Source organism: Cryptotermes secundus, unplaced genomic scaffold (genome assembly GCF_002891405.2).
Source record: "Cryptotermes secundus unplaced genomic scaffold, Csec_1.0 scaffold1230, whole genome shotgun sequence".
NCBI classification, from domain to species: Eukaryota; Metazoa; Arthropoda; class Insecta; order Blattodea; family Kalotermitidae; genus Cryptotermes; species Cryptotermes secundus.
In genome coordinates this window covers 636,121-653,118 of record NW_019743170.1, presented here as the reverse complement: position 1 = coordinate 653,118, position 16,998 = coordinate 636,121, and the positions used below count along the sequence as shown (strand labels likewise).

Sequence of the window (16,998 nt, the reverse complement as noted above, 5' to 3'; positions counted from 1 at the left end):
AGTTATAGGGTGATCAAGACAGTAATTTTAAATACAAGATGAATAAAACCTTTTACAATGCTGTTTGTATAGTACATTGTATAAATTAATTTTATTATAATCTGATAAGCTGTGATCTCAGTAAGGTATTACTGTCAAGATGAAGAGTCTTATATGCTTGTTAAATTACTGAATTATATATAATTATTTTTCTTTTATGAATGTAGTTATAAGGTGACCAGTCCTGTGTTTAGAAGTAATGTATAGATATGTGACATGTTCTATATCTGATGGCTTTGGTAGTCAGTAGAGATTTATGGAATTAAAATAAAAATACTGTCACCTGTAGGAGGGTACGTTGGACGAAATGACGGGTTCTAGTTCGGATGATTGGATTTATTAGCACTTTGGTTACAGTCTCTCTTAAACACAATTAAATACAGAGCTGTCACTGATTTACACACACTGGTCCTCTCCTGGTAACACAATTAAAACACAGGAACTAGCACTTCAAATCACTCCAGATATTACTTCACACAACAACGAACATTCTGTGGCTGTCTTCTGCTGAGAATTCAGAACTCTGTCACTCACTTTGAACTTACAGCTCACAGCTATCGTTATATAGCCATGGCACAGCCCTTACAGAAATCACAGTTCTCTTGTTGCATAAGGAAGACCACAGAGAAAACGAGTCACGTGATAGTTACCTTGCCAGTCCATTGGCATGCTGACTGTTGCCTAGCAACGAGCTATAAACATTTGCTCACTGAGATACAGCTTCTGTTGTTGCATAATGTATTGTGTTTACAGAACTGCTGCCTGGCAACAGGATCAGATCCGGTACAATACAGATACAGATGATTAGCATATGAAGCCTACAGTTTAATTTAGGCTCTGAACCAGGGAAAAAAGGGACCTGTTACCCTTTATGCTTTCAGTGTTTTATCTTTGATAAACGTGAAAGTCTGCAAACACAAAAATCCATGAACATATCTAACAAAGGAACAAACTCGGAATACACTGAATGAGAGTCCAGCATCGAACATACGTATTATTTAAGTCTGAATTTCCTCTGCCACTGACCACCGAGGTGGAAACCGTTCTGAATTTTCTCTGCCACTGACCACTGAGGTGCAAACTGTGTTCTGAATTTTCTCTGGCACTGACCACTGAGGTGCAAACTGTGATCTGAATTTTCTAGGCCTGTTCGAGTGAGGTGATGATGTTCCGAATGGCACGGAGGTACGATGTGCAGTCAGACTCAATTCTGTTTGCCAACAACCAGCCATATACTCGAGACAGCTACAGCATTGCAGGAATGGGGGAGACTATTGAAGACATGTTGCGGTTCTGTCGGCAGATGTATGCCATGAAAGTGGATAATGCCGAGTATGCACTTCTCACCGCCATTGTTATTTTCTCAGGTAATGCAGTCATTACAGTGTCTGCATTGTTTTGTTTGAAATTTGAAATTGCATTTGTGAAACTGTGTTCAAGCCTTTTGCAGTTTGCAAGGATGGGTAATTTTAAAGTATTAAAAAATATAAATGTTAAGGTTTATTAATGAATTTGGTGATACTTTATTGCAATTCCATAAGATAGCCAAGAGATGGCATATCATATGAGCTGATCCTGTAGATGGAGGCAGGAGGTTCCCCTGAAACATTGGTGGCTATTTACCAGACCATATGGCATCACGTCATAGTAGAAAGTAATCTTTAATGATTACTGGTTTCGAAATATGGTCTGTTGATAGTCATAGATGCCCAAGTTTCAGAGTATGTGACATAGTTGAGACCTCCCAAGGAATTGCTAAATTTGGCTTGAGTTTTGTGTTGCTTTTCTTCACTTTCTGTGTTACAGTGACACAGTTTTTAATGATAATAAAGTAGTTGGGTACATATGGTAAATGTGAAAAGAGAATAATATTCTATGTAATGAAATATTAGTAGATTCTAAAGGGTTCTGACAATGGTGTGTAACACAGAATTACAAGGTTTTCATCCATTATTCTAGAAGCTAGAAAACAGTGTTTGAGAAACTGATTTGTTTCCATCCTCAGATGATAGGGGGGACACCTGCTCTTCTGGGTACCCTTTTTTTTTAATTTGCTTAGTGGGGGGTGGAGTCCAACTGGGTCCACTCAGCATGGTGGCCACTGTTTGGCCTATTGTAGCCTGCCCTAGGTGGTTTTGATGATGGAGAATTTGGTGGAATCAAGATTGGCAGGGGAAGCCGAATAATCAGAGAAAACCTACCCCAGCTCCACTTTGTCCATCACAAATCCCACTTGACCAGACCCAGGATCGAATCCAGGCCGCTGCGGTGGGAAGCCAGCGACTGACTGCTTTAACTATGGCACAGCCGTCTTCTGGGTCCCTTAGAAAGAGCTAACCTCAATCGCTGGAAACAGATCCAGTTTCTGAAATGTGTTCCCTAGTTTTTAGAATACCATATGATAGACAAAGCCTGACGAAATACTGTTTGCTTGTACTGCAGAGAGACCATCGCTGATTGAAGGTTGGAAAGTGGAGAAGATACAGGAGATCTACCTTGAAGCTTTGAAAGCTTATGTAGACAACCGGCGGCGTCCTCGCTCGGGCACGATATTTGCTAAGCTGTTATCAGTGCTGACAGAGCTGCGTACCCTCGGCAATCAGAATTCGGAGATGTGCTTCTCACTGAAATTGAAGAACAAGAAATTACCTCCGTTTCTTGCCGAGATCTGGGACGTCATCCCGTAATGTCGCTGCTGCAGGAGATGTGAGCGTTGTTATAGTTAGTACAGCGATCATGAAGCTCATTTACTTTTGGGTTTGGTGTGGGAGATACAGATCATTAGGGGAACATACGCTGCATTATGACCCAAAATGACTCCTATACCAATATGTAATCAGAAAATATTTATCCATGAAGGACACTGGAATGTTAACAAATTGTATTAAATTTCCTTTGGATGTGATCTGAAGACTAATTAATGCAGAGATTTTCTTAGAGCTGCCTGAAAATTGTTCCATCACTTCGGTGGGTAAGAGAAGGTGATTCTCACATCAATTTGTGCAGTCTTGATAAACCTGTACACATTACAGTTTCTTTAAACTGTCATCATAGTGAATCATTTGGTAGTCTCCAGAAGTGAGTGTATGTGTTATGTGCCAGCCAGCAGTTACTGTCATATATGGTTTGAATTTCAGTGGTTTTGTAGCAGCTTATGCTGATGGTTTTTAAGCCCTGGTCTCCTAGTCAAGGTATGTGAGGAGTTTTCAGCAATGTTCAGACCCGACACCAGTTTCCCTTTAGTGAGCAGAATATGGTGTCTCTTCATCTATTTTTTATTTTATGAATAGTTTTTGTACTTTTAACAGCATTGTGAGGCAACTGCGAGGTAACAGATAAACTTCGTGGGCTGAGCCCTTCTTTTGAAGCTGGCAGTTGTTCAGCTTCTCAAGAATATCCCAACATTTTATGGAACCTGAAGGTTCATTAACATTTTCACAAGAACCCGCCAATGGTTCCAGTTTTGAGCCAGATCAGTCCAGTCGATACGACCCCATTTATGTTAATATTGTCCTCCCACCTCTATCTAAGTCTTCCTAGCGGTCCATTTTCATCAAACTTTCTCACAAAAATTCTGTATGCATTACTCTTGTACCCCATTTGTGCTACATTCTCTGTCCAGCTCAACCTCTGTGACTAGATTGTTATAATCATATTTGGCAAGGAATACTAATTAAGAAGCTTCTCATTATGCATTTTCTCCGCCCTATTATTTCATCTCTCTTTGTTCCAAATATTCACACCCATGCAGAACCACAGGAAAAATTATGGTTTTGTGTGTTTTAATTTTTATCTGTTTAGACAGTGTTCAAAAAGACTAAAGGTTCCTAACTGAATGGTAGTAAGCATTACCAGAGTTCAAGTTATTTTCCTCATGAATCCAATTTTGATATGATAATACAGTTCCCAAATATTTGAACTCTGCCACATTTTCAGTGGATTTATTAGTTATCTTTATGCTATGATTTTGGCCTGCTTTCTGGTGAGGAGACAGCAACATATACTTAGTTTTCTATGTGTGCTTTTATACCACCCTTAGACAACTACTGTTGACAAATATCATACATGAATGCTTTATGTTCCATGGTTTTCTGTGGTCTAGTGGTCAGAGTTGCTGGCTACAGATCAAGAGGTCCTGGGTTCGATTCCTGCGCTACCAGATTTTCTGAGAAGAAGTGGGTCTGGAACAGGGTCCACTCAGCGTTTGTGAGGATAATCGAGGAGCTATTTCAGGAATATAGTGGCTCCGGTCTAGAAAACCTAGATTAATGGCTGTGGGTATCCGTTGCACTGACCACATGACACCCTAACTTCGCCGACAAGCAGCGTTCACTCAGTCAGCGGACTACAGGCCATGGAGTTCTCCCCCCCCCCAAAAAAAACCCACAAGAAATAACATCACTGACAGAATGTTTAATTCAGTGCCAGGGACTGGGATTATTGTTGGTCAGTCTCACATAAACAAATTTTCATGGTGTTAATGATTTTTTGGTGCAGTAGAGAAGAGAAAATATATATGTAGAGGCTGTTGATATGTAACCGTTAAAGTTGGCACAAACTTCGCCGACAAGTGGCAGTCACTTGGTCAGTATAGTTCACTTGCAGACTAAAACCACGGAGTTGTTGTTGATATGTGAAAATTGCTGCCAGTCTGAGTTTGTACAGCCCAGGTTGTTGGAAGGATTGCCTGCTTCTCCCACTGAATGATTTTTAGGTAGCTCTCAAGAAGATTTTGCTTTGTAAAGTGACCTATAATTTCTGAATCTCTTTTCGTATTGTTTGGTTGTGCAGCTAACTTTGAATTAGAGCAGTGTAATCAACTTTAAAAAATTTCCCATCTCTTTCATTTCCCTCTTAATTTTTAGCTCTCTTAACTGAAATGGCATGAAAGGAGGCAGCAGGTGATGAGAAATAGGACACAGTAGAGAATGTCACACATGGCCACCAACTGTTTTCAGGAATAAAGAAGCGATTAATAACAGGGTTTAAGGTTATACCCAGTTTTTTTCCAGTCTTGGGATATCTTATTGTTTATTTTATTTTTGCATATGCTGAGTACATGTGGTGTCTCATTAATTTCATGTTTCTAGTGATTTGAACTACTGTATTTATTTGCATATGGGTCACACTTGCAATGTTGTATTTCAGAATCTCAAAACAAGGGTGTGACATAAATGTGAAGCGCTCCCTAACTCCACAAACTGTGGGATGTGGTCTATCTTAGCCCATTGTTCTGATTTGGCTACAGTTTCACAATCCTCTGGCAGATGGCAGGGAAATGTCAGTGCAAATTTTGTACTTATTCTGTTGTTCAACAAATTTCAGTTACCATGTTGCCAACACAGAATTAATTCCCACATCATTCATCAATTTGATTTAGTGGCAACACCGTAGGCTTATATTTGGTAGGTGCTTGATTTGATCCTTGGCTGAGACACTGGCTGTTGTGACAGGTTTTCATAGTTTTTCTCAGTCCCTCTAGGAAAATGCCAGGATATTACGTTAATTAGACCATAACTGCTTCCTTTCTAATCCTTTCCAATTCATCAGTCATCTGTCATTCCACTGTCTGAGGTTATTATAGTCTAGCTACTGACAGCACTGTAAAGTAAACCACAAAAAAATCATAAACACATTACAGAATTGACTAAATTGCATTACAAAACAGAATTTACTTGATACAAATACCAGATTTGTATGTAAATCTCAGTTAAATAACTTAACAATAATAGGAACAGAAACATTTTCTTTGAGGTCCAAACTGTTGAAGCATTATTCAAAATAGTATTGACAGTAGTATAACATGTTTCACATGTATGCAATGCAGACCAAATCTTCTCAATACAAGCTATCTTTCAGAGAATTTATAATCAGTTGGGAGAATAAACACGTGCTTACACTGTGAAATCATAAAAGACACACAAATTATAAGAGTACATGGAGGCCCATAAGCAAGTAAAAAGATGACACGACATCTATGCCAGGAAGTAAATTAAAAAGGTTAGGGTGTGACTGATATACAGTGGTGGCCTACAAGATTTTAGCTTTTCACAGTGGCAAAAATTCTTATTGTGGTTTTCTGGTGTATGACACTTTGTGGTTTAACAGGTGCATACCATTTTAGAGTAACATGCTGCATCTTCAGTGTATACACTTCAGCCCCTGTTAGTATGTTTCTCTGAAATATTAGTACCCACCTACCAAACCACATAGCATAACATCGCGGAATACATTCTCTGTTTAGGTAAAAGCGAGGCAGAGTTCTCTGGAGTATTGAGTATTATAGCTGGAAGCAGTCTGGGAAATGTTTGTTTCAGTAATATCCTAAAATTGAAACAATTTTGTTTCATATTTATGAACTTACCAGTGAATCTCATATATGGAAAACTTGTAACTTCATGGAGATACATATTCAGTCAGAAGAAAACTATGATTGAAGGAATTAACAGAAGTTGAATGTTAATTGGTCAGTTTATTTACCAGCCTTTTGAATTTCAAAGTTGAGTAGAAGTGTAACTTGAACTGTTCTTGGAAGTCTTGTATTGTTATGTTTGAAATTATAATGGCAGTAATTTGCTTAGTGGGGGGTAGAGTCCAACTGGGTCCATTCAGCACGGCGGTCACCGATTGGCCTATTATAGCCTGCCCCTGGTGATTATGATGATGGAGAATTTTGTGGAATAAAGATAGGTAGGGGAAACTGAAGAGAACCTGCCCTAGTGCCACGTTGTCCACCACAAATCCCACTTGACCAGATCCAGGATCAAACCTGGGCCACCATGATGGGAAGCCAGCAACTAATTTCTTGAGCTATGGCGCGGCCATCATGGCAGTAACTGAATAGTATAGTCTTCTCAGTTGTAGTACTATGCAGCTTTGAGACAACCCAACGTTTCACAAGAACATATTGCCTCCATCATCAGGGTTGAGAAGTAAGCCATGCAAGAAACCTGCAGAAGTGAGCAGCAAACTTAGCTGCTTCTTCTGGTTCCTTCTGTAGCATACTTCTGAATCCTGAAGATGAAGTATGTAAATTCCTTGGAACTGTCTCCAATCCAAACTGCACAGCATTACAACTCGGAAAAGTCTACTTATCTTGTATCATTTAAGGCCTCCTATCTGAACGTTTCTATTGCCTCTATGAAACATCTGTAAGATATGTCATGCTTCGAGTAGACAACTTTACATTTCAATGTGATCTCTCGTGGTCATGTTGGTTCCCATTCTATAATGAAAGTAGAATCTAGTGACTTCGTGATGATGACGTCATGATGTATGTCACTGTCTGATGATGATCCACCCTCAAAGATGTTCTAGACAGAATATATTAGTCTTGATTTTCAATAGTATTGCCACATAATGTCAGAATCTTCCACTTTGTGATGTTAATTACAGTAAAATGTTGTGGCTAGGATTTTATCTTAATCGGAATTTTCACTGGTTAAACTATTTCATCATTCCGACTACAGGATAAAAACTGGTTCCTCCCATTTTTCTTAGACCTTAAAGCGGACCTCACACGATCAGTAATAATGTCATTACCTGATCAGAATGACATTAATAATGATTGTGTAAGGTTGAGGGAACTGGAATGATGGTCAGTAATGATGTGAATCCAGATTTTCTGATTTCGAGGCATCATTACTGGTGCATGGTGGGGATACTGTCATTTGTAATGACCGTGTAGAGTGCGCGTATCATTACTCCTTCATTACTCACTTCGCTTTGTGGAGTCAGAGTGGCAATAACTAGACATGGACAGCGAAAGAGAGTTCTCCGTCACTGAATCGACTACAGGTGAAGTGAATGCTGAAGAGGGCGGAGTTCTTTGAAACTTCATAGAGACATATGAAGCCCTACCGAAACTGTGGAACCACACTAACCCAGTGTATTTAAATAAGACAAAAAGAAATATAGCCTTGGACATATATATATATATATATACACACATTAAAATAAAACCAGGGGCTAGTCACGCTGATGTGAGATGAAAAATTAACACGCTTCGCTGTAACTACAGGAAGGAATTAAAGAAAGTTCTAACGTCTAAGAGATCGGGAAGCAGTATGGATAAATTGTGTCAGCCTACTTCCTGGGTATTTTACGCCCTCCAGTTTCTCGACAAATTTGAGCAACCAGTCAATGCCAATGTACAGCAGGTAAACTCTCCTTCATATTAGTGTCCTTCCTTATTAACAATGGTTCGACCATTCTCAGCAACTTATCAAATGTTCCTTCACTCATACAAAAATAGTTTCTGTAATCCTCCGATTCTGTCGCACCAATTTCTTTTAGCAGAACAACATGGGAATACTTTTCACGTTTTTGTAACCAGTTTTTCATCCAGCGTCAGCGCTTAACATTTCATTTTGTGCCTGATGCTAAAATTATAGCAATACACGCTTTTCTGCAAGGATCCATTGTAATCCTTGAGAAAACTGACACAAAATAAATGTGCTTCTCTCTTGATGAGTCTAGCAATACTGAAGCAAATAATGACATTACAAGTAATGACGTTATTACTGATCGTGTAAGGTCTGCTTAACAGTGTTTCATGAGCCTATCAGGTTGAAGTCTGGAAGTTTATATGGTATAAAGTCTGGATCTTGTCTGAAAACATGTTCATAGCAATTGAGTCTATGATTTTGTAGTAGTTTCATCATTAAGCTTTCATAAAATTTCTTCATTGATTGGGATTCTCTGTGTTAATTCTTTATTACTGTCTCATCAAAATAATTTATACAAAAGATGTTAAACTTGGAACCATCTGCCATCTTAGAAATATCTTATTCATTTTTATGCTAAATTAATAGAACTGCACAACTCTGAAAGAAGAGAATGGCTGGTTTATGTCTTTTGTAGGTACATTTAATGTTCTTTGTTACTGATGTGAAATGATTTTGTGTCTTCTTGCCTATGAAACCTGACTCCTTGTATTGAAGGTAAAATGGCAGATAGATGAGTGAGGTACATTCCTTCAAGACATGTCAGTTTACTTTCTGGCAGAATATTCTGATGACATATTATATGGGAAACATTTTGGGTGGAATATCTTTGAGACACTTGTGAACGATTATATTCAATGAGGAGATTTCTTACTGTTTTATTTGTATGTATTTTATATAAAGGACCCAAGTTTTGGCAGAAATCAGATTAATCATTTTGTAATGGAGACTAATACACGATCATTCCTCAGTCATTACTTACTTCCTTCCTTCCATATCCTTTGCAGTGTATTATGCTCATGTCATTCAAATCATTTGCCACTACAGTCTAAATTGCTGACAGCATTGTTAAGTGAAATGCAAAAAAAAATATACCATCAGATTACAGTTTGAGGAAATGTGTTAACCATGTTTTAAAATTAAATCGTGGGATAAAGAATTAACAAAGTTTCCATTAAAACTAAGATTAATTTGGTTTTTATAATTAGATGCAGTAAGACTTCCCTCCTTACAAATGGCTTAGAGTTCCTGTTGTTAGCCTGCAGTTGTTTGAATTCCACTTAGGTGTCTGTCCAGAAGGTAAGAGGTGCCTGACTGGCTTGTAGAGGCAGCCGTGTCAAGTTCGGCCCTTAGCACAGTGCTCATGGGACCGACGCTTACATGTTGATATTAGTTTCTTAATTGATTTAGGCCTATCAGTGTTTTGTGTAACATTGATTGGGTATCACTTCGCTGTTCCTACTATAATAATGTGAAAACTGAAAATACTTAAACGGTTGTGATAACGATCGATTTCTGTTCGTTCTTATTCGGAGGTGAGAAACGATGGGAGATGTAAACAATTGTATCTTCCTGAAACACCACCAAAATGCAGGCTGTGAAAAATACTGTTTTCTGTTTTGTGAAAAGTTGAGTTACTGAAGAATAGGAAAGGATAGTGCATGAGGGAGATGTGGATTGACGTTTATGTTTTAAATTTGAAACAGAGTCTATATCATTACGTATCAAGTAAGATGTGGTTGTCGATAACTGGTACGACAGAAAGAGATGAAGTGTTGTGTAATAATTGTTGAAAGGAAACATAAAATTTGTTCATTTATTGTTGCAGAGAATTATTTATACATGGGGATAAGTGGATGTGAGAAATGTATCTAAAGGCTGGTTGGAAGATTTTTTTTTTGGGACACAAATCTGGTGCCTTTTTCAAAGTCAGAGTAAGTGGTTGGAGATTGAGGTGTATGAGAATGCGCAACGTTGATGTGGTGTTCTGAAAGGTGCTGAACTCTTCTCAGTTGTGGTGGAACTGTGAACTCTGACACTGCATGCAGTTTCCTTTGTATTGAAACAACAGGAAGTGATAACAAGAAGAGAAATAACCGTCCGTTTTTAAAAATGAATGTAAATTAAGTCTATAGTTTATTCAGGTGAACATAATATATATATAATGTGATTAGAAATAAAAGGCTTAAAATATTAAGTGAAAAGTGCTATGGTTTATATTGAGCGTAAGTCACAAGAGTCGTCAATTACGTTTCCACAAAGTTTCTTTGTTTCTGTTGGGGGAGGGGGGTTGCAGCCTGAAGGTTGCCACACATGAACTGCTTTGAAGGGACATAGGCATGTTGAGGCACTTTGGCCTCCAAGAAAAGTGTGATCTGTGGATACAAGTTTTACATTTGAACTTCAATTGTACTCTTAGAGTCCATAATATAAGTGCCCTGAATGTAAGGATCCAGGATGTAACCTAACAATCTGAAAGATAAGTGGAAACTAATCAAAATGCCCAGAAACTTGAAGGAACTTTGTGTTGAAGATGTTATGTGGTAATGATGATGAATCAAGATCTTCTGCATAATAAGATTTTCAGTATAAAATGATTGTCCCTCACGTCCTTCCTGCTTTGGAAGTGGCTAAATGCAAGAGTGATAATGTTTTTAGAAGTACATACATATTACTACAGATTTTTACACGTTACTCCATCATAACTGCTGTCCTGCCTGTTTGAAGCAGAGGAATAATTCCATTTCTTTGAATGTTTACTACACTATACTAAATGATCCGCTGATTACGGCCATTAAAAGCTGTCGTGATTTCAATTTTTACTGTTCTGTAATATTGCGTAGTAACAGAGATTCCTAAAATATAGATGTTTTTTGAATTTTAACAGGCAAATTATCATAACACACGTTAAGTCAATATAATTTTTTGTACCTTTTTTCCCCCCCACATGTCACGTAAGTAATTTATACCTTTTTTTAAAGAAAGAAATAGACAAATGGAAATGTAGTATCATATGCTGCTACAGTTTTGTTCCAATTTAGAGAAATTTAAGTACTGTATGTAGGTAGCTTTTTGTTACTGCAGTCTTTTTTGCCAGATATTGCCTTATCTTTAAAGGGAAAAGAATAATAAAAATATTTGTGTCCCTCATATTTAAAATGAAAAGTTAAAAACATTCTGTGCATAATGAAATATAAGATGTAGGCACTGCAGCTTTTTTTAAATGAAATAACTTTTTTTGTCCTTTTTTATCGACCATTTACCATTGAATTCTTTGAGACTCATAATGTTTTAAGACTTTCCCTTGGGGCTCAACACATAACAGCACTGCCTAGACAGACACGCAGATGGGGTCGCATTTATAACTCAATGTATGTGGGCACCGACATTCGTCGACCATGAATGTCGTCTGAAAAGTCACTTGCTGAAATCTGCAGACATGACTTCACACTGCCAAAGAAACTACCATATGCAAAATGTGCTGCCCATGCAATTCACAAAACAATCTCAAAAAGTCCCAGCAGAAATACCATACATGATTTATGTGTTCATAAAGATTTGTTTTGTTCTTATAGAAGAAATAGCATTGATCTTGTATCTGTGAGACCAGCATTCGTTGTCCTATATCTATCTTAACTGTTTCTTGTTGGTCTTCTTAACCCCTTCTATGGCGAGGTCTGGACCACAGCCTCTTTGTTCCTTTGATATATTCTTCATAACAATCACACAGAAGATACAGGTAATGCTGTTTATTGCATCATACCCTCAGTATTGCCTGACACTGCAGTGGGTTTGCAGATGGATGTCATTGCCCTCCCTATATTGAATTTACCGCACCAGCATTAAATCCCATTTGTATTATGGGATGGTGATTAAATTCAACATGGCACTGCAGGATAATAATGGCAATGTATATTTTGCCAGAGAAGGGGTTGATCAGTGCATTTAGGTATCACATTTTGTGGCAACTAAGTCAGTAAAGAGAATAAATGCAAACATAACTTTGAAGTAATTGTCCTTGTTTTAATGATATAGAAAGTTGAAACCCGTTTGGAGGCCCATGTACTGAATAAACTTGAGTACAGCAGTAAAATTTTCTAATTAAGTTAGGTGAGAATGTTTGGCATTCGTGAAAATTTGTTGTATGCTGCTCAACATATATCATATGGAATGTGTTTCTGAAAGACACTGCCATCTATGTCAGCTTCCTCCACTTTGAAATTTTGTCCATCCTTCTGTATTTTAAGAGTTGACATACAATAATCAGTTGGAAGCTAGAAATTTTACATGAACAAGTTTAAAAAAATGACTTGGCTTATTTGCCATAAAATTCATAAGACTCTAAATATAATTAAAAGAAGAGATTCGTTGTCAGTGTCGTGCACTTGATATCCTTGATTTGTTTATGTAACTGATATGATTAATGTTCATAGTATAACATTTGGATTATTTTAATGATAATCGAGAAACAAAAACATTTGGTGCTGCAGTGACTAATGGAATTTTGGTTTTTTTAATTTGTTCTGTTTTCTGCCAAGAAGTGCTGGATCTGTGTGTGTATTTCCTGTGCTAAACATGAACGATCAAGTATGAGAATTGCTGTATGCAAATGATGATGTGTGATGATAATTGCTGCTGCTGCATTGATGAGGTGACTGTATCTACAAACGGGGATTTGTGACTGCTGTCTGTAACTGTATGAACTTTATTTAGCTTGATTTCATATCACTGTCACTTCCACTCTGTTATGTTCTCCCAGATGTAAAGGAAACAGAACAGGGCATAGAGTCCATGGAGAGCAAAATGATATGTGGGGCTATGTATCTTTTCCAGAATTGTATTAAAAGAATAGAATTCTGTTTTGCAACATAACTTAATCAGAAATATGGTTGCATATGAATATGTACCATCATAAAGGAAATATTAATCTCTGTCATCCAGGAATGAATGTAAATCTCACAGTGCTACAGGTTTGATAGCCATGTAGTTTGGTGGTAACAGTTTATCACATCTGGGAAGAGGGAAAGTTAAATATAAAATTTCACCAGGTGTGGTTGTTGAAGAACTACAGTGCTCTGCCAGCTGGACTTTGTGCAAGTGCCAGTAATGCAGCACATGACTAGCAAATGTTGGATATAACTTGTGTGTCACAAGTGATGGTCAAATGATTAAGCAGACATGTAGGTTTCATAAGCAATAGTGATGTGTCTATTTCAGATGTAGTTCAGTGTACTGGTACAGAACACTGGTTCAGGGCTTTTGGCTGTATTTTGCAATACTGATCAGCAAGTAACAGGACAAGAGAAAAGAGACTTCGATAAAATTCTGTTACTCTTCATGTCAGTTTCAGAATTGTCTGCTGTCAGTGTTTAATTAGCTTCGAAAGGAAGTGTTTAGATAAGTATTCACTATAAGATGAGATGTTCTCACAGTAGTGACTGATATCTGGGATGTGATGCTACATAGTCTGGCAGTTCACAGATGTTTTGCAAGAACGTACCACCATCATTTGCAGGCTTGAAGATATGCTAAGTGAGCATTTTGGGATATAACACTGTGTCTTCTGCCACCCCCCTCCCCCACACACTCCTGCACTAGCAGCCCTTTCAGGGCCAGTACTAGTTATCCTTGTCCTGTCTTGTGTTGTTTCACTCCGTTCTGTTAGCAAGCTGGTGGGAACTGGCATTTTTCTTGTGGTACCCCCATGATTTCCCATTTAAACCTGAACTTCTAGCAGCTGCCTGCTTCATGCAGGATTCCTGTTTGGCATATTCTTTGACCTGAAGATGGAGGCAACATGTCTCTTGGAAAAACTTTCAGCGGGATGCACAGGATAATATCCCAGAAGATAGAGCTGTTCGTAACTTGCTGCATGCTTACAGCATATCCTTCCAAAGTGTTCAGTATATGTGAGATTTGCAATGGCTGTGTGGAGATAGATGTTTTCTAGGGTATGATGTCACATCTCAGGAGACAGTAATGTTCTGTGTGCTGTATTCTAATTGGGGAACGCAGCATCAGATGGTTGAGGCACTATGCTACAAGCCGGAAGGTCATGGGTTCGAGTCTCAATGTGGTCTTTTTTTTTTTTTCAATTGACATGATCCTTCCAGCCGCACAATGGCCTTGGGGTTGACTCAGCCTCTAACAGAAATGAGTACCAGGAATTTTCATGGGGCGTGAAGGGCAGCAGGCTAGCCTGCAGAACCATCTGTGAGCCAGTTGTCTAGATAATGTGGGACCCTCAATGTATTATAAATGAAGTACACATCAGCACTTCCTCACCACCCCTCACTAGTCTCCTTAACAGAATATCTTTATTGAGCTTCATGTTGTCTCTTTAGGAACAGGCTGCAGTAAGCCATGTGCTGTTTTATACTGTCTCCTTCCAAGTTTGGTGTCTGCTCCGTATTTCTGGGAATGATAATGTTTCTTTCACATTTTCAGTAACAGTTCAGGGTACATATATGTAACATATAGACAAAATAAGATAATTTTGTACCTAAAATATGTAATTAAGGCTTAAGTCAGAGCCAGACTTCAGTTCCAGATAACACTCTGTACTGTTTGCTGTTAGTCCTGGTATTATGAATACATAATCTTTTGGCATTCAGCAGTAAGTAACCAGATATTGCAGTGAAGTGGGTTGCACTCTGCATCAGATTCAGGAGGTCCAAGGTTCAGATACCTTCCCATATACCAGCTCTCTTGGCTGAGGCCCCCCTTCCTGATCATACTGTCAGGTAAATGTCAGGGTAGTGCCTCAAATTAGGCTGTGGCAGCAGCTTCAATCTATATACTGTGCAATTTATTATTCTTTAATCCATTGATATTGTCATATAGTATGAAGTGACTATAGATGGGGGTTTGGATTGGATTTATTGACCACTTACACAACTTGGAACTACAAGCAATCACAGCACCATTGCTAATCTCCACAATTCACAAACCACCACAGCACCTGCTAAGTCCTTTCTAGCCTGCTGTGTCTTCACCAGCCATTTCCTGGTAATGGCTTATAACAATAACTATTCCCCTACTTCAATGATCAGGTCCTCTCTGAATGGCTCTCCCTTCTAGTTGAATTATTCCTGTCAGCGTCAAAGTCACATTGCGACTGATGGTTAGTCAGTCAGTAGGTCTTGGTGTGGAGCCCTGTGTGGGGCTCATGACCAGATATTTATTACTGTTTGACAGCTACGGTCTTGTGTTTGTGGGGCGCCCTCTCTGACGAGAGGACGGGTCTCTCTTCTGTACATGCTGCTGGCTCTCAGTGCAGTCTTTCTCAGGTCTGAGTCCCTTTATATTCGCAACCACATTTTACTGCCTCAGATTTGAGACTTCCCTTTTTGTCGCCTCCTACAACTTGCAGGTTCACAGTGGAGGTATTCGAGCCATGGGTCGAATACCACACGGTTGGAGGGTTCAGTTGTGTTCCTTATAACCCCTTTGCACGGATTGAGTAGAAAGCACTGTTTCCAACAGTACCTTTATTTTTGCATGCGAATCCATTGCCACAGGAACTTGTTTACTGAACTATTGCCTAGAAACTGCTCTGCATACTACAATATATAATTTTAGCTGTTGAAAACATCATATAAAATCTAAAAGTCTGTGATGATGAATAAACATAAAAGTTCAGAAGTGTACATGTAGTGTAACAGTTCTGATGCATTTATTCCATTATTTCTCCCATCATAGCAAAATAAAATGTGATCAAAATCAGTCCAGTGGTTCCCTTCTTCATTTCTTTAGTGGATTATATTAAGATGCTGTCAGTACAGTAGACTGTACAGTATCAAATGGTAGGATGATGTATGGGTGATGAATTTAAAAGGATTTAGAAGGAAGTAGCCATGGCCTGATTGAGACACATGCATGGAGGGAATGAAGAAAAAATCAGAGTAGCCCATCTCACAGCCAAAATTCCAACTGAACATCTGCCATATCTGTCAACAGCATTACCACCAGCTCATTCAGTCTGTGTGGATCTTGAGCTGTGTTTTGACAAAACATAAAAATCACTTTTGTTTAATTACCTAGAAATCTACAAGACTTAACAGAAGAGTGTATCTGGCTTAAAATGTGTCTTCATGTTCACAACTTCCCGACATTTTTTGCTATGGTAAATATTTAGCAAGTTACAGTCAAGATGCAACCAGAAACATGTGGGTATTATGTCCACTATTCAGTTTTAACCAAAACTGGAATCTATTGACAGATTTTAAATTTTCCTGTATCAAATTTTGTGAAAACCCACATAGCGATTCTCAGGTTTTTATATATAGATACTCATAATCATACTAACAGACACATTTTTGCAGCTCTTTGTTGCAGAATTGTCAAAATCACTGAGCATATGCATATAGTGTTTTGGTTATGCCTTATAGTTTGGGCTGTCATATGTGTCACGCGTGCCTTACGTATGTTAATGTGTATCCTTGTCAGCAAACCATTTCTTAGTCTAGTGCCTTGGTTCCCTGTTGCCTGAAAAGAACATCTTTGTCTCTGCATTAAATCCTAAGTATTTTACATAAATGTTCAATTTCATTCTGACCTCCATAAAATTTTGAAGTGTAGGTGAAATTTGTTACTTGACACAGGAATGTCCTTTATGAATTCACTCCAGCCACATTCATCTGGTAGTGTCTTCAGAGGTCCCTTGATCTGTGTGACCTGTAATTTTTTTAATGTTTTTGGAAGTCAGTTTCTTTGTATTCTTTCAACATTTTGA

At 38.3% G+C, this 16,998-nt stretch overlaps 1 protein-coding gene across 7 annotated transcripts in view; it reads left to right on the top strand.

Moving 5' to 3' along the window:
- The window catches only part of LOC111874015 (ecdysone receptor), a 513,347-nt gene extending 498,988 nt beyond the window's left edge, over positions 1-14,359 (top strand). For 5 of the 7 annotated variants that reach the window (XM_023869124.2, XM_023869120.2, XM_023869121.2 and 2 more), the window contains 2 exons: positions 1,184-1,406; positions 2,482-3,454. In XM_023869124.2, the coding sequence (XP_023724892.1) occupies positions 1,184-1,406; positions 2,482-2,726 (468 nt within the window). In that variant the 3' untranslated portion in view covers positions 2,727-3,454. Of the gene's footprint in view, positions 1-1,183; positions 1,407-2,481; positions 3,455-10,092 lie in introns of those variants that run through there. The other 2 variants (XM_023869122.2, XM_023869123.2) reach the window with 2 other exon arrangements.
- The last annotated feature ends 2,639 nt before the right edge of the window (positions 14,360-16,998 follow it).